The sequence below is a fragment of the Mytilus trossulus genome, chromosome 6, assembly GCF_036588685.1.
Source record: "Mytilus trossulus isolate FHL-02 chromosome 6, PNRI_Mtr1.1.1.hap1, whole genome shotgun sequence".
NCBI lineage: Eukaryota > Metazoa > Mollusca > Bivalvia > Mytilida > Mytilidae > Mytilus > Mytilus trossulus.
This window is the reverse complement of record NC_086378.1, coordinates 18,170,584-18,189,452: the sequence shown is the minus strand read 5'-3', so window position 1 is coordinate 18,189,452 and position 18,869 is coordinate 18,170,584. Positions and strand designations below refer to the sequence as shown.

Sequence of the window (18,869 nt, the reverse complement as noted above, 5' to 3'; positions counted from 1 at the left end):
TGAATTTATGAAATTTAGAAACAGCATGACGTCACATATGAAAAACTTTAATTAAAAGTAATATAGAATTAGTATTGATTTAAGATTATATTAGAACTAAATACTGATATTACATTTAAACAAAATGCATATTGCAATACTTATTAATAGCAATTAACTGTAATATATATATATGTCCAGTTTGTTATGAATCCAACTTCAAACGTAAATAATCGTACAAAATTAAATATAATTAATAAAGGCGGTGATTAATTTTTCTATCCGTAACAAATAATACTACATAACTAATAATAATAAATATAAGACTTACCAGGACCTGAAAAATAGTAAATTAACGGACGGTAGGCCTTAGTTAATTAGAACCTTACATCACTAACTATTAATTGACTACAAAATATCATTTTCCTTAATTTCTTATTATCAATAATGCATTTATAATTTCAAAATTAGTTATTAATAACACTAGTTTCTAATTTACTGGTATTTTTTTCGATGCTTTGTTTAATTTTCTTTTGTCAAATTCTTATTAAGGTCATCATTCTTAATTAAAATAGAACATGTTTCATTTGAAATAATGTAAGTGTTTTTCCGCTTAGAAGGATTCTCCACACATTTTCCCGAAGGCCATTACATGTTATTCATAAAGTAAATTATCTATGGATTGATTTTCCAAAGATTCATAACCTTCATAAGTTAGGATATTCAGGATTTCCTCTTGAATTTTGAAATGATTTTACTCCAATTTTCTATTATTGAGTAAAATTTGGTAGTATTCAATTAGATTGATTTTTTCTTGAAGAGGGATGTATTAAACTCAGTATCAATGGACTCATGAGTTTCTGACGATGGATGAAAAAGAAGAACCAAGGGTTGAAAAAAGCTTCTACATTATCCGTTTTGGATAGGTGAAGAAAAATGAATAACTATCCGATATCCAAAAAATGCAGCACAGTCAAATCAACGCTTTAAACATATGCATATGTCGTATATTTACAAAACGAATGTAGGAAAACATTAAACAGATTTAGCAGTATTGTTCAGATCAAGGCATTGCCATTTTACATCATTGGTACTAAAAGTCCATGACTAAGGACCTATTTGGTCTCGTCATAGGTTTTCGTCTATCTTCGGAATACCATTTATCTTTTTCCTCTAAAATATCATCTCCATTTCCTGTATCCCATGCTTGTTTTTGTGGGGAAACATAATTATTTTTCAGTTCTTTGGGATACCACATTTCCTCCTCCGAGTATACAGGTTTTTTCGGTCCAGGTTTTATATCTTCTTTCGATGGAGCAACATTGTTATATTTTTTTGTATTCATTTGGTCTGTCTTTTTGTTGCTGGATTTATTCGATTTGATAATTCTGGTGTAACACGTTACAATTATCTGAGACAACTGCAAGTTTAAATGAGATATACAAACCTGGTACACAATGTATATTTATATAATTAAATACAAGGAATTATTAAATCGAAATATGTTATTCTTGTGCTCAAAATAACCAGTTTTTTATTAAGTGTTTTTTTAACATACGGATTAGTTATTTTTAAATTCTTTATTATTTGATGAGAGCGTACCCTTCTTTTCCAAAATTGTAAATAATGCGGTCGAATAAATATACATGTATGTCGATAACAAAATTTAAGACATGATGTTCTATACCATGTTAATTTTGTTATCAGTAAATTAAATACAAACTAAATATTATTATTATATACATATGCACATTCATGGCATTACAACCTCTTGATACCTGTATCTTTGCTTTGAACAAGGTCATGTTTTCCGCTGACTATTTGTGACATGTTTACACTAATTAAATTTGATTTTTAGATATGAACTGACTGATTACTTAGTCTTATATGAATGGTTTGTTAATCAGTTAGTATTGACATTGAACAGGCTGTCAGTTAGTTAGTGCAAGTTCCCTCCAATCTGTCTCTTGAGTCCTTTTGTTGTTGGAATGTTAAAGTACCCGTCCACGTCCACTGTGTGTTTAATAAATTTAATTAATAAATATATAAAACAGAACACAAAATGGTGTCTTGTGCACTATGTAAGATCACGAAAGATAACTGGCATATTCAATCTACTCTACTACAAAATACGGTCTCTTTAATAATCAATTTAATTGTTGGATGAGCTTTCTCATTCACAGTTTACTATCTAAAGAAATTGACAAATTCAGAATCATGATGAAAATATAATAAGTGTTTATATACGATATGTTACCTGAATCAGACAGGCGATTGACACAAGAGCTATGACAGGAGCTTGGTATGTATCTGCTGTCTCCCAGAACACGTCTATACAACCCTGCAAAGGAAATCAGCAAGTGGAACAAAACACAAGTGAAATTTTTAAAATTTCAAATATAAATGTGGATAAAGTCAGAAATGTAATTACACAAAAACAACAATCCAACGACATAAAGAACCAGTGATACTAGAGTGCCATATACAATTATCAAAATAAACGTTTTTCGAGGGTCACAACATGCATCATCCAATACATGTACCTATTTTACGGATTTTTTTGTGAAAAGAAATGAAATTTCTGCAGTAGTTATTGATTGTAACATTTTATGATGCCCCTGTAAGCAGCGCTAGAATAAGATCTTGACTTTTTTTTATGAGGAAAGAATTGATTTTTCTTACTTTCATTATTATCATTATAAAGAATAATATAAACATCATTGGGTAGCCGTGCTATCTTACATATTCTATATGCATTATTAAAATAAAAAAAATAATTGAAGACAAATGTTAATGACCGTTTGCGCTTTTCTTTTCGCTGATAGTATTTTCAAATAAATGGCACTTTATAAGAGAATGATACCAGAGGACATTCAAACTCATAGATTAATAATAAACTGACAACGCCATGGCTAAAAACAAAAAGACAAACAGACAAATAATAGTACACAAGGCAAAGCATAGAAAATTAAAGACTTAGCAACACGAACCCCACCCAAAACTTGGAGTTATATCTAATGATCTGGAATGGTAAGCAGATCATGCTCCACAAATGTAGCTCTGCTTGTTAAAACTAAAATTGTATTTATCAATATTTTCTTTATGCAATATATAACTTGGTTGATGACCAATTAATATGCTAAACGTCTTCAAGGTAGATTCAGCGTACAGATTTAACAAGGTGCAGTTAAATGAAAATATTTTGATGTCTATAGGCTTTACTTGAAAGATTGAAATATGAAATAATTTAGTTATGATAAACAATAGTTGACGGATGTTTATATATAAATGAATATTTAAAGAAAGGTAACAAACAAAACCAGAAAGAGAACAACACAAGCGAACTGTTTTCATAACTATCCAATTATATTCACCATCAAAGCCATTATAGTCAGGAATATGACAGTTGTAATCAATTTGTTTGTTGTGCTTCAGCTTTTACAATCTTATCACAGACTTTCCGTTTTGAATATTCCTCGGAGTTCAGTAGGATTTTTGATAGCATGATTTCTCATTAATGGTATCTGTTTATCAGTTAAAAAATAAGCTCACGTCGATTTGGAACTTGACATATGTCATAAACATTTGTCTATTTAGAAAATAACTACATGTTCAACTGTTTACGCTTTTTTCTTTGTTTGTGTTTTAATAATTACAATTGTCACTGTGACAGATAAACTGAATCATCAATAATTCTTTTTAGCGGGTTCGGTAGAAGTTTCAATTTATTTTTACTTTGTCGATGTATATAGATATAGGAAGATGTGGTGTGAGTGCCAATGAGTGTAAACATGACTTAAATCATAGAAATCAAGCTGTCAAGAGTTATACATGTTATACGCTATATCAGAATTAAGTAATTGTTGATGCAAGCTACACTTTACTGTGGTTTGAACATAGGTTTATATTCGTGATTATTTTTGCACGAGCGATAGTGAGGTCTAAAATAACACGAATATAATACATTTCCATGTTAAAACTACAATTAAAAATAGCTTGCATCAATTATTTCGATTTTGATTATGACATTTAAGTTAATGTCTATGTCCGATGTTCATAAGTGTGGAGCGTTTGTGAAGGATCTTCCATTAACCTCCCTTTTTTATAGAAGCAAACGGCTAGCACTGAGACTTGTCAGAGGGAGGAGTTTTGAACAGCCAGCATAAACGGTTGTCGTTTCTAGGTTAAATATGTCAATTTTGAAATGCAACACATTAAAGTCATAATAAATGAATTAGTAACATCATGTGTGGTAGTGTTTGAGTTAAGGAAATATATTAAATTCAAGCCAATTTACTAACATTATGCTGCAGTAGTCAATTTACGCATGCAAAAACAAATTGTATTGGATTTAGAGCATGTGTGTATTCACAAAGCGAAAGAAGCACGTCATATGAGAATCAGGGCTACATTAAAGTAAATATTTATAAAATGATGGGGAAAACAAAAGTTGAACACTTATTTTTAGGAATTTTACGTGTTTTGAGTTATGAAAAGAATGGTGTGCCGATTTAAGGCATAGGCATGACTATTTAATCAGAACAAAATAACTACCTTTTTATGAATATAATCCTTTTCTCTACAGGGTCCCTGAAAACCCTTTGGGTGAATTTCTATTGCATTGCAGCACGCAACAGAAAAGTTGATTGCTTGCGGCTTGATCATGGTATGAATCGGTTCTCCCCATTTCTCATCAAAAGAATTCGACGATTGGAAATCTGTGTATCCATGAATACCACAACAGTTGAACTGAAACATTAAATATATACCATCTTATAGTCATTTTGTGTAGGGGTATGACTTTGTGACTCTTTTCATTAAATTCATGCGTATGGCTTAAAATGTATACGAACAACTTTAATTTTGCGGCAAAATCAAACAAATATATACCATGTGTAGGTCTATGACAAAAAGACAGTTATCATTAAATGAAATTAAAGTATTCATGAAGGACGTTGCGTTATTCATTCTCTTACTTGATAAAGACACGAATTGATATTTAAGTTGGTCTAACGAAAGAATGCAAAAGATCATTGAATTATTAAAGGATTACGGTTGAAATATTTATAATTTTGAACGTCATAATGAAGAAATGATAAAGTGTTTTAAAATGCCACCGTATGATATCTTTAATGAGTTTTATCTTTTATGACTTTTGAATATTCTTAATTGATTCTATTTATAATTATTTTTGAACATTAATATTCGGACTAAATTTTACCTGCTGCATAAAAAGGTTCCATCCAATGCTGACAGGATCGTTTGAACTGAATCCTTTATACGATTCATCTAAACTTTTAAAAAAGTGCTTAAATATAACTTTATTTACCTGAAAATAAATTTAAAAAATCTCATTACATTCAAATGCGGTATAGTAAAGACAATCTTAATATGAATGCCGGTTTCTAGTTTTGCAGCACTGACATTCGATGATAATAAGATAAAAAAAAGTTTTAGTTTTCATTTAGGTTTAACAAGATTAATGTTATAAATATTAAGGTAATGTACACACTGTGAAATTATTTACTTGTGTTGATTTTATATTGTAAACCGACAAAGCTGAAGGCCGTACCTTGACTTGTTAGTGTTTACTTGTATTGATTATTATTTGGATGAAGAGTTGTGTCATATGCACTCATACCACATCTCCCTTTATCAAGTTAAAACATTCCCAATGTTATATATTTTACACGGATTGAATTCAGGTACATTGTATATGTAAATATTGAGCAACATCAGTCATTCTACATGTTTTAATACAAAGTAATTTTGAGAGTAATCCCACAAGCCAGTGGAAAAAGAAAAGGATCATATAGTAGGTAAAAGATAATCAATGGTTAAAACAAAATTCAACAAAATACCATACAGTCAATAAAATTGAACAACACAAATCATACCAAATTACAAAATGTATGATGGCGATAACCCATCTTTAAAGGTGAAATTGAAGTGTAAATGTACGATCTGTGAAGTTGCAAAACAAGTTATAATATGCTATTATTATTATGTTTTAATACATAAGCGTATATCAGGGCATTGTTGAGTTTTTTGTTTGAACTGTTTAACCATGTATTTTTTTGGTTAAATTTCACTGTGCATTTTGCTGGGTTTTGTTCAATGTTAATGGTCAACGAGTACATGTAACTAGTAGTTACTTACATCTTTGTCATTTGACGTCTGTTGGATAGTTGTCTCATTAACAAGCCTTTCAAATCTTTTATCAATATTGTATCTTCAATGAGATCGATACTCTGGGCGATTGAAATGATAACAGCTATATTGGCAATTATGTCGTTGAATAGTTGAAATGAAAGTGGAACGCAGTTTTTAAGATTGAGTTTGTAAATGTTATGTCCTACAAAATGATTATATGTATTTACCTTGAATCTTACAACTGAAGATATTATAATTGAATGTTTGAAGTAAAACACATTTTTTCCCTTTTTGGCTCATTCTCCACTCCAATAAGTTTTTAATATATGAATCAAATTAACATTGGATACCTACTATGGTTCGATCGGCTTTATACAAAACAACTGCTGCAATCTGTATTAGAGTTAGTAAACCCAAGGCTACAACATACTGAAAGATATATAAACAATATCTCATTATTTGGAAGCGACGTTAAAACATGTCCTAAACACAAAGCAAAACATTTTGGGTATAATGTGAACTAGATATTCCTGAAATCAGAAAGAGAAAAACACATTTAGGTAAAGCAGGGAATAATATGGAAATCTTCAATAACAGTATCAGTGAATAGCTATACATTTTCTGAATAATCATCTGAAACAAACAAAAGCGTAGAGCAAATTTAAAATAAACGATCAAATGTTGGAAAAATTTGTATCAAAGGTAGACTCATGAACTATGTTAATTCTTTGATAGATTTCATGCATTCCCATATTCTTGATTACATTTTTTTTATATTTGAAGTTACCTTATTTATTGTATTGAATTAGCTATAAAATACTAAGGATTTTTGGGAGGTTCGTGCTGTTTCTCTGCCGTTTGTATTTTTTTATTTGGTCGTTTTTCGATTTTTACTTACATAATATTAACAGGTTTGTTTTCGACAAATGAATTCGAATGTTCATTTTGGTATATTTTGCGTCTTTCTTGATACGATATCTCAGAGCTTGCATTATTATCATAACTGTATTGATAAAGGATTGCTGCTAACAAGTAAGATATAAAACCAAGGGTGCTATATGATAATCCCTACGAGCGCCGTCACGAGTGGTTTGTGTGTCGACTGTCATTTCAGTGAGAGGTTTAGCTAGCTATACAACTAAATACAAAACCTTAAAATGCCTAACCGGTATTATTAAAATGTTAAAATAACCCACACAAACTCAATGGTTAGCAGGTAGAAAAGATAGATAAGAAACAAGGCTGCATATCAAGAATTAAATAGGTCAAGATTATGACTAAAAGTAGAACAAAAAGCACAACGAAAATTAAACAATAATATCTCAGAATATTAATTATTGAATAATATTATCCGACGAAGGTCAGGAATTCATTATAGTAGAGTTTGTCGTATCAAACGTTACAATTTGTAACGTCATATTCTTAACGACAAACTTGTATTTCCAAATCAAAGTTTAGCCTTTTAACATAATTTTTTCCATTTGTTTTCTTTGTTTTGAACAAATTAGCACGGCACTTAAATATGAAAATTAAGCTGACAAAATAACAATAATACAGAACACAAACTGTCAAAATAATTGATTAAAGGATCAATTATGTAATTTCACTACAAGTAGCTGTAAACAGCTTAAATATTAAAATAGTGATAATTAGTGTAGGTATATGATATGGAAATGAATATAACATGATTCAATAAGTACCGTTATTGTCAGACGCCGTGACTTACGAAACGTTCCCACTAAACCAAGAACTGAAATTGTCGAAATTACGGCACCAAACACCAGAAGAAATAATCCGCATGCTCTGATAAATCCTTTATAGTTCATGTCTTTTAAAGGATCCGCCATTGTAACATTTGGTGGGTGTAAAATTTCTACGCCTGGAAACACGTTGATAACTGAAAATAAGAACGATCATTTTATTTTATCCTAACAAACAATTTTCATCATCATATGGTATTAACTCATATTTGTAATCGTTTTTTGTTTTCAGTAATCGCACGTACTACAGTCCTTGTATGGTGCAAACATCCCACTAACGCCATACACAATTACACCATACACCATACACCATTACACCATACACCTCGTACCATTACACCATACACATTACACCATGCACCATTCCCTATTCTATCTACACGATCCGAAATTACTAATAATGCAATTAAATTTCAAATATTAAAGATTATTATTATTGTTTATGTTAACAATTTAAAAAAATTAAATAAAAAAAACTTCGTTTTCAACAAAATGTCGTACACCATCATTCACACCATTCCTGATCGCATTTTGCACAATCACACCATTCCTCAAACACCATTACACCATTCCCTTTACACATAAACCATAACACCATAAACCTTACACCATTGCACCATATGCCATACACTATTACAACATATACGCATTTTTAGGAAGTTTACACCATCTAATGGCTGTAAGTCAGAAATATGACAGTTCTTATCCATTCGTTTGATGTGTTTGACCTTTGCCGTTTCATAAGGGACTTTCCGATTATTTTGTTTTATACATAATAGCAACCGTTATATTATCGTCTGAATTTTTACATTTGTCATTCCTGACTGTGTGGTATATGTTGTGCTCGTTGTTGATGGCCGTGTTGTGTAGTAGTACGATTCTTTGTTTTGTTCTATGGTTGAGTGTTGTCTCATTGACAATTATACCACATCTTTTTATTTTGTAATAAGAGTACATTTTTTCAAGTATTCGTGCTTTTGATTTTTCATTGTAAAATGTGTATCTATAAGGGTACTATTCTGATTCATATATCAGAATTTCTACTTTTTTCTACGGAATAAACTACTAAACAAACAACATAAATTCATTTAAAGTATTGCTATTCGTGTAAAAGTATTATCCTATATTAATTTTCAGATAAATTTCATCTTGACATTTTTATATCATGTAGGATTTACAAAAATTTGAAAAAAGTCAGCAGGTGTGGATTGATTTTCAACCATTAACGGAAATTCAAAGCACGAAAGATAAACACAGCTAAATGCCATGTCGATGAACCAATTACCGCAACCAACACACCACGCCAGGGTTAGGTAGAATGTGGCATTCACGTCGTCCAAAAATTAAGACAGTAAAATACAAGAGGCAAGCTATACGCCTGGTTTAAATATTTTGCCACATAGGTACGAAGTACAATTTAAACAAACATCTTACTGTGACTATAGGAAAAACGAATACAGAGTAGAGGTCTAAAAGTATTTGCTCTTTCTAGTTTAAAGAAAATTTCAATAAATAAGTAGACCATGTTTTCCAAAATTAAAATATCGATAAAGAACACTAAATAGGATTAGTACAGTTTGCAATTTTGTAAAAAAAATTAGTCCAGGGATCTCATTTCCTTGTGCTACACCAACATAGAAGTATTGACAGAATGCAGAACCGTTACACTCATTCACTAGAACACAATGTATATATAAAAGTGTATAACTATTGAAATACAATCAAAAATAATCTAGTTGAATTCAACTTTTTAAACGTATTACCTTTACAAAAAATTTTATTTAAAGAACAAATTAGTTTACAGTGATCGATCTTCAATGAACGAGTTATATTGCCAGTGAGTATTTTGCCTTAGTTTATGGTATTATTTTGGTTATAAAACTTATGCAAGGTATAATCAAACAATAGTTATGACCATAACAAAGTCAGTCATTAGAACAGGGTAAATACAAATTGTCTAAAACCATTATTACTAACAAATTAACATAGTTTTACATTTTTTAATAGGTTTTCACGTTACAATTAGCTGTTAGAAATAATGTTTACAATTTGTATAATATGTTTCTGTAAGGATTAGCAATGTGGAACATCTCAAACATGTATACACTTCATTGTATTCTAAAGTGTATTACAACTTTCGATATATATTTTTTTGTTTAATCAGTAAGTCTGTAAACATGTTTGTATATAGTACACTCCAGAACATTACAACAGCGAGGTTTTGATTCAGTTCAGATAAGATAAACCTACTGATACTGAAACACCACTAGTTGATGAAGAAAGTATAATCCAAAGCAATTAACTAAAAAATCTGACTTTAAACAATATGTAAAGTAAATTGAAATTGATAAGCTTAGAATCAAAGTCGATGCATTTATTTGAATAATAACTTCAAACTTGCGGGGAGCCTCGGTAGCCGAGAGGTCAAAGTGTTAAACTACTACTTTTGCCAGTTTTCTTTTCAATACTGACTAGTTTTATCCACGATTTCTAAATCAGTATTTTATGAATGCCCTTTATGTATATCATCATTATAAGACTTTAAAACAGTACGCATATTACTCGCAATATGAACACAAAATATGTTAATCAACGATACACGGAGAGATTGCTTGTCAACATTTTACATAACAAACTTCTGCATATAAAAACCTTTAATCATTTCCCTGATATTGTCTTTAGCTTTGTCGAATGTTGGAGTCAATTTTTCATCCATTTTGTCAAATCCAGCAATAATATAAATCCCACCGCCTACTGATACAGCTCCTATCATCTAAAGGCAAAACAGAATAATAATTATTGTTATAATTGATATGTTTGTATTATTATTAATATTATTATTACAAGGCATTTTTATAGCGCATTATATAAAACTTCAATTACTCTAAGCGCTTTACATATTAAAACAAAGGTAAACAAGTTCGTACATACACGAAATTACAAAGTTAAAAGTAGACCAAAATATGTTTAAAAGCATACGACAACAAATCAACTGTAAAAAGTTAAAAACTCCACAAACTTGTTTAAAAATGAATTAAAAGAATTATTGATGAATAAGTACAATTCTTATTTTGATTTAAAAATAAGTTATCAAAATACTTCAGCTTGTAAAAAAAGGTAAAAATGTTTTATCAAAATATACAGAAACACATACAATCAGACTAAAATGTACAAAATATTATAAAAATAAACATCAGTCAAATACAACCAATCACAGTTCCATTTCTTAACCATGAGCGATCCACAATGTAACGTTGAATATATTCAGTCCTTTCTTAAAATTGTTCTAGCGATTGTTCATTTCGAAGATTTGTTGGAAGGCTATTCCACAGAGTCCCGGCCGCCTCATCGAACCTCCGTTCACCAAACCGTTGGTCCGTGCATTTTTTGGATTCTCGATTAAAGAAGCATTTTCAGATCGCAACGATCGTGCTGGTTTGTAAAAATGTAGTAGTTCACTAAGATACGACTTTGCAAGTCCATGCATGGCTTTGAATGCATAAAGCAACAGTTTGTACCGGCTTCGGAATTTGAATGGTAGCCACTGAAGAGTCATAATTGTTGGAGTTAATATATGTTCAAACTTCTTGTTGTGGGATACTAGCTGTGTTCTGAATAAGTTGAAGTTTGGATGACTCGAGGCATTCACATCATACATTACAGCATTACCGTTATCAAAACGTAAGAAGAGAGAGTTCAAGAGGTTTGCAAGCGTCCTCCGTTATATATGATCGAATCCGTCCTATGTTACGAATCTGATCAAAACAGAATTTGGTAATTGTATTTGTCTGTTGCTGCATGCTGGGTATTTCATCGGAAAAAAAACTCAAAAATTTCGAACACAGGTTGATTCACTAAGTATAATTCCATCAAATGTCAGTTGAAACTTACTAAGACTTTTGACTTTGTCTTTTTGAGTAAAAGCAATCAATTCTGCTTGTCCTGGTTTAACTTCAGCATATTTGAGCTTATCCAAGTTTTGATATCTCCCAAACAAGCTTCTAGGCGCTTGTAATTTCATCCAAATTATCTTATGTTTTGATGACTTGGTAAATTTGCGTATCATCTGCATAACAGTGGTATGCCATGCTATGCTTCTTACAGATTTCACTTACCGGGTACGAAACCATGGAGTGAAGTCTAGGTCCAAGCACGGAGCACTGTTGGACGCCATATTTTAGACCCATATTTTCGGATTGGACAGATCCAATGGAGACAAACTGCGACCTATTAGTCAGGTATAAACGAAGCCACGACAAGGCTGTTCCAGATGTAGCAAAAAATACTGTAGACGATCGAACAGAATATTCAATATTACCAGTCTTTAAATACAAGAGGATATAAAGCCAATATGATTAGTTATATAATAGTAACACAGCATAGTATATCCATTCCATAAAGATACTCATATTTTACCACCAAAGTTGTTTAAAATTTTGTTTTAAGTGATCTTTTATCTTTTAGAGACAAAAGATAACAAAAAATAAAATCACAAAAATACTGAACTGCGAGGATAATTCAAATGACATTTAACATGTACAAACTCATAAGAAACACTGCAGAGCATATCCATTCCATTTTTACTATTATATTCATTTTTCACTAAAGTCGTTTAAAATAATTGTTTTGAGTTATCTTTAGTCTTTTATAGACAAAAGATAACATAGGGACATTCAAATTCATACAGGTAAAAAATTACCTAACAACGACATGTATATTAAAACATAAAAACACTAACAGACGAACAGACGAATAACAGCACACAAAACAGAAAAAGAAAACTAAGACCGAGCAACACAAACCCTCCACTTTATCATACATACATACATACATACATACATACTTCACTTTATTCCGAATAAATCAGACATATTTAGACACATTACATATTGAAAACATTAGGAATATTCGTCTCTTTTGGAACCGGATATTGAATATTAGCGTATATATAGACGGTTCTTAAAAGTTATTCATGTATGCATTGACCCAGAGTTCAATTTTCGAAAATGAGGCTAAGCTAGGCACCGGTATTATCAATAATGGCTTCTCCAGCAGCATCAACAAGTAAACAAAGAGATGAATACTGTTGTGTGCCATTTTGTAATGGCAATGCCAGAACTAATAAAGAGTTGAGTTTTCATCATATACCATCAGAAAAGAAAATGCTAACAAGAAAACAGTGGATTGTTGCAATCCGTAGAGATGAAGGTGAATTTTTCAAGGTAAATACTAGAAACACGTGCATTTGTTTACACTTTTCATAGAAGCCGATAATGTTGTTTTATATGTAATACCTGTCCCAATTTTCAATAATTAGTTTCAGACAGACTATAAGATTATGTTCAACAATATTTTTCTTTAACAATACTTTTATTTTAGCCGTAAAACATCTGTTTAAGTGTTACATGTCAAACTGTTACCACATGTTGATAGCGATTTTCCTTCATCCGCATATCTGTAGATATGTGTAATTAATTTATCCCATGTTGTTTTTATCACTGTGTGTATGAGACTGTTATAAATATAATATGCATTTTGAACTTCAAACACGTCTGTCGTCATGGTCATAGAGAATGAAAATAATGTGATGTATTCGTAAACAACACCGACAATTTCATTCTCAACATTCTTTTAAAATTATAATTTACCTATAAACACATTTGTAAATTGCAAATACTTTTATTTAATAATAAAAAGAATAAACTTCTTATTTTTTTCATAAATATGTTACTGGTCTACATTATAAATATGATAACTTAAGAACAATGTTATATAAATACAAGAACGAAACCTATTAATTTGTATTTGTTTTCAGATTGGAGGAAATACAGTGGTATGTTCCAAACATTTCAAGAAGGAAGATTACCGCTGGACTCCTAACAGAAAATGTCTCAAACCAGAAGCTGTTCCATCTGTCTTTGATTGGAAATTAAATGAAAGCAGCAGAAAGGCCCCCACATCAAGACAGTCCCTTTTCAAAAAGATGAAAGTTGACGATCGTGAAGATGAAGATGAAATGGTTGTAGAGGATAGTGTCTGTGAAGTTCACAATTCACAAAGTGTTCATCATGAAAATGACATGTAAGTTTAGTTATCAGAATGTATTAATTCAAAATAAAAAAATATTAAATGTACAAACCCAAATTTAAACTAAACTTGCATGTTTTTTTATGTATATAATTATTTTCAAAATAATTGAAAAGAAAACATAAAAATATTTTATAAAATCAAAAGGAAACACAGTGTTCTTTAAAACTACTTCCCCCTTTTTAATGTTAAGGTGATGATACCATTACTTAATACATTTATTTTATATTGACAGGAGTTGTGATTCTAACATTCATGCTGACTGTCTTGAGAAAATTGAGAAACTGGAACATGTGGTACAGCAAAAGGACTCTGAACTTAAAGACAAGACCTATGAGCTCGCAAGTTTAAACCAGAAATTACAAATGGAACGGTTCGGAGTAACAAGATTTTCTTACGACCATGAAATGATAGAGTTTTATACTGGATTTCCAACTTTTGATTTATTTTTAATTTTCTATTCTGCTATCAAGCCTACTGCAACAAGAATGAAAACTGTGTATTATAAGTCTTCTGAGGAACCCAGCAATAGAGGACGTCCAAAGTCAATGGATCCTATTGATGAACTGTTTATGTTTTTATGTAGGTTAAGGTGTGGTTTTCTGACTGAGGACTTGTCAGTAAGATTTAACATTCATGCATCAACAGTAAGCAGAAAAATAATAACTTGGACAAATTATTTATATTTCATATTGGGTGGCATTAATATCTGGCCTAGTAGGGGTAAAATAATGGAGCATATGCCACAGGACTTCAAACTTCTGTACCCTAACACGCGTGTGATAATAGACTGTACCGAAATTTTTACAGAAAGACCTTCTTCTTTAGCCTTGGCGTCAAAAACTTTTTCATCATACAAAAGTCACAACACCTGGAAAGGACTGGTCGGAATATCGCCACATGGTGCTATCACTTTCATTTCTGCATTATATTCTGGATGTATGTCTGACATAGAAATTACCAAGCATAGTGGACTTATTGACTTATTAGAACCAGGAGACCAAATAATGGCGGATAAAGGGTTTATTTTAAATAAATTACTTAAAGATACAGGTGTGTCAATAGCTACGCCACACTTCCTTTGCAGTGATGGACAGTTTACACCGTCACAAATTGAGGACAATCAAAAAATTGCATCCTTAAGAATACATGTTGAGCGGCATATAAAGCGGGCTAAAGAATATAGACTTTTACAGTATACAGTCCCACTTTCATTAGCTGGATCTGTGAATCAGTTATGGACTGTTGCTAATCTATTGACTCTGTTCAGAAGACCATTAATTAAGCAAAAAAACTAAATCATCACTAATTAAAAGTTGGCATAGTGTTTCATTTATACATGCATACATTGACATAATTTAGTTAAAAAAATAAGTGTTGAAAAACAAATCAAGTTTGTCTTTTGTAGCTTCCCAAAATTCACTATCAAAATAAACTGTTTCCAAATGTGAATCATTTTCAAGCCAAACAAAAAAGTCACACCAGTCTAATCCTGTCACGGCCATTTGCATTTGTATTTGATAATGATAGTTATCATTTTTTTTCAATTTTAGCTCCCCGTCGATTAAATGAAGACATTTGACGCTTGATAATTGGTCAGTGTTTGGACACTTTATTTCCAACAAACCATGTGGTTGATTTCTATCAGGTGCATATACTTTTCTGTCTGGGGTAGCTGCAAGCCAGTGACACCAGGGATTTACAATCACACCACATGGATATAAGTTGACATTGTCATTCATCACCTTGCTATAGGCTTGTGCTGCAGTAACCTCACATTCTATACCAGGTTTCATAGCTGCTGTCTGAACATGTCTAGTTGACTGCAAGCGTTCAGCAAGTTTAGCCCCATCAGCTCTTCTCTTGGCTATTTCTCCTGCATGTGATGCTGTGATACGATCACGTCTAATTTTATGCCATTTAGGATCATTCGATTGAAGACGTGTTCCTTCCTCAATCTCTTTACTTTCCAGCAGTGTAACCTTCAAGGAGTCATACTTTTTTAACTGGTCTTTCATGAGAACAGTTTCAAAATTGTTAATCATGACATTTTTCAATGGTAATTCTGGAAATGAATTATTATCCATTAAGTTGAGGAGGTAGTCACTTGCCATTTTTTGTTGATAACTGAGAATGCTTCCTTTAGGGAATTTACCAAATTCAGTTTGAACTAGTTCTGTCCTGTGTTCTGTCACCACAGTGTCAAACAAAATGTCCATATCTTTAACCTGGCCCAACAAGTCATTGACATTGATAGCTTCGTTCCCAGGAATAGGATTATATAGGGTAGACTTTATTCCCTTTGTAGCTCGTTGGGGATCCTCACGGTCATAACCCTGCACAATGATGTTATCAGCCTTTTCACCATGTAATTTCTGGCCTCGTGGAACATGCCACGTCTGTGGTAAAGATGTTTTAGCAATATCTGTTGGAATTAACTTCATTTTCAGGGATTTGTAGTGTGCAAGTTGGTAAAGAAGGGCTGACACATGTCCACAGTAACCACTTTGTCCAATTGTACATGTACAGAATGAATATTCAATCTGCCCTCCATTTAGCATGATCTGTGAAAGAATTTGAGATGTATTAGTTTAATATTTTGTTAATAATTTTATTATATTCATATGCATGTATTGATTAATATGTAAAGTTCTTTATTATTGTATGAAATTGTTTATTTGCAAAATATTTTTTTAGGAGGATATAAAGTTAATTAATATTTATATTCTATGTTTAGTACAACAAGTGAAATAAAATGTATGCCTACCTTGACATCATGTGGAGACTCGTTTTTTCTTTGAGATCTAAAACATTTTCCTTTGACCAAACACCAAGTATCATCAGGATGCACTGTAAAAAAATACATCTTTTTTATACTAAACACCTATAAAATTTAACATATAAAACTATGTAAACAAGTTTAATTATCTGTTACTTATAATATTATACTTTCTGTCAAAGAGGGTTCATGCATGATTGCTACCCTTCACTTATTCAGCTGATTTATACGTGATTATCAGAATCAAGATACGGAGTTAATTATCTAAATAAATCAGCAGTCTGCAGACTAAAACAATAAGAATATGAATAATGCTTTCTACTGCACAAATAATGGTCAAAAGTTATAATTTGCTGGTAAAATAATGGTTTGTGTAAAGACAATATTTCTCACGTGCACCTCGTAAACAAACATAACAAGTGACCTTACCTGACACAGAATGTACGTATTCCTCGCTGTAGTATTTGAATCCTTTTGTCATTTGTTCTTTTCCTGAACTCTGGCTGTGTTTTCTTATAAATTCTTCCACAAAAGCAAATGATATATCTGGTAAATGTGAAAGATCTTTTGATGAGGTACCGTTTGTTGTTGATGCTGCCATATTGTTTACAAATAATTGCCTAGCTTAGCCTCGATTTCGAATTTATATGAATATTCATTACAATCTTATTAAGAACGGTCTATAATGCATTTGCGATTGCCTGGAACACGTCACAATATTGTTTTTCTTTAGTTTATATGTATTTAAAAGATGAATTCCGGCAAGGATAGGAACAAGTGCATAATTCCTCATTCGCAAGATAAAAAACCGAAGTCAGTCGTTGAAGCGCTTTTTGTAAAAAATTAAATAAGTATTAGCTAACGATAAATTCGACTTTTCTGTTTTGTGAACATTGCTTGAATAAAATAAATATAATACATAAATTCAAATTGAAAAATGAATAAACGAAAACAAAAACATGCAAAAATTACACAGTTTTCACATTTGTTGTAGCGCGGATTTACTTTTTAACAAACACACCTATTCTGGTGTCTTTGACAAAGAAGAGACTATTTCATTTGCCCACATTTTCCAATTTTTTTGGTACCGTGAATTTCTAGTTTTATTGTCTCAACATGAACCCTTCATAAACAAACACATAATGTAATCTGACTCTAGTTGGTATACCAAATATATTTGCTTTATACGTTTTTACAACGAAACATTCAACTGAAACACGCATGAAGGTAAAAAGGGTATAGTCGACTCTCTGATCAACGAAAAAAGTTATTTAAAAGACAAATATTACAAATTGCAATGGTTTTCTCAAAAAAGTACACTTTAAAACTGTTTTCAAATATAACTTAATACTTACAAATATTATAATATGGCAGATATAAATAAATATTGCACATATTTTATCCATTTTGTCCAAATTGGTGTATTTTATTCGAACATTGTAAACAGAATATTTCAATCAAATACTTATGATTTACTCGTGCAAGTGTCTGCGATTCGTCAAAAAATAAACATGTTATCTAGATTAAAGATAACGCGGACTTTGGCAACAACAATTGACACGGACAGGCGGTTTTGCGGATTACCAAATCTATCATCTTGTCGATTCCAACAGTTTTGCGACTGATTAGGGTTATAAGTTCCATTATATTATTGATCTAAAAATCGTTAATGTAACTCCTATCATTTGCAGAGTAGGAAGATAAATAACTTTGTGAGAATTTAGAGTATCAAAAAGATCATAAAAGATTAGAAGGGAAAGTATTTGATGGATTATTTTCGAATTTTATTCAAGCAATCATGGCAGGGGACACTTTTATTGTCGATGCACTGGTCCCGATAAATTTGAGTACATTGATTCCTTCGGTGTTTGTTTGTTTCCTTGAATTGTTTCTTTTCGAAGGACTTACGAGGTATAAACAGCGTAAACTACTGTACCCTTAGTTCTTCCGAATTTTTTGTTTTTGTCCATACAGTCTGAAACATAACAGATCTGGTCATTTTAAAACGAAAAATAAGATACGGCGCATGTTATGTATTTTTAAATCATATTTCAGAACCACTCTGTCCAATAACTTTGTTTACATAATATACTATATACTTAAATTTCATA

General features: G+C 31.2%; 2 protein-coding genes across 2 annotated transcripts; one reads left to right on the top strand and one right to left on the bottom strand.

Annotated features, from left to right (window-relative positions):
* Positions 1-1,072: 1,072 nt before the first annotated feature.
* On the bottom strand, positions 1,073-18,243 carry LOC134722377 (uncharacterized). Its single transcript, XM_063585995.1, has 8 exons — positions 18,114-18,243; positions 10,545-10,665; positions 7,833-8,029; positions 6,487-6,561; positions 5,201-5,308; positions 4,534-4,728; positions 2,237-2,320; positions 1,073-1,426 (listed from the first exon to the last, which is right to left on the bottom strand). The coding sequence occupies exons 1-8, from the start codon at positions 18,162-18,164 to the stop codon at positions 1,073-1,075; spliced, it is 1,185 nt and encodes a 394-aa protein (XP_063442065.1). The 5' UTR covers positions 18,165-18,243.
* LOC134720890 (uncharacterized) lies at positions 12,890-15,277 on the top strand. The gene is made up of 3 exons (XM_063583442.1): positions 12,890-13,114; positions 13,708-13,973; positions 14,215-15,277. Exons 1-3 carry the CDS (start codon positions 12,932-12,934, stop codon positions 15,275-15,277), a joined length of 1,512 nt encoding a protein of 503 aa, XP_063439512.1. The 5' UTR covers positions 12,890-12,931.
* Positions 18,244-18,869: the final 626 nt, after the last annotated feature.

What these genes read in the sequence shown, in the direction of transcription:
- LOC134720890 (XM_063583442.1), top strand. Translation starts at nt 12,932, where the DNA reads ATGGCTTCTCCAGCAGCATCAACAAGTAAACAAAGAGATGAATACTGT. An exon ending in ATGAAGGTGAATTTTTCAAG is followed by an intron (nt 13,115 to 13,707) that starts GTAAATACTAGA and finishes ATTTGTTTTCAG; the next exon opens with ATTGGAGGAAATACAGTGGT. An exon ending in GTTCATCATGAAAATGACAT is followed by an intron (nt 13,974 to 14,214) that starts GTAAGTTTAGTT and finishes TTATATTGACAG; the next exon opens with GAGTTGTGATTCTAACATTC.
- LOC134722377 (XM_063585995.1), bottom strand. Translation starts at nt 18,164, where the DNA reads ATGGATAAAATATGTGCAATATTTATTTATATCTGCCATATTATAATA. An exon ending in TCTGCCATATTATAATATTT is followed by an intron (nt 10,666 to 18,113) that starts GTAAGTATTAAG and finishes TTTTGCCTTTAG; the next exon opens with ATGATAGGAGCTGTATCAGT. An exon ending in TATCAGGGAAATGATTAAAG is followed by an intron (nt 8,030 to 10,544) that starts GTTTTTATATGC and finishes TCTTATTTTCAG; the next exon opens with TTATCAACGTGTTTCCAGGC.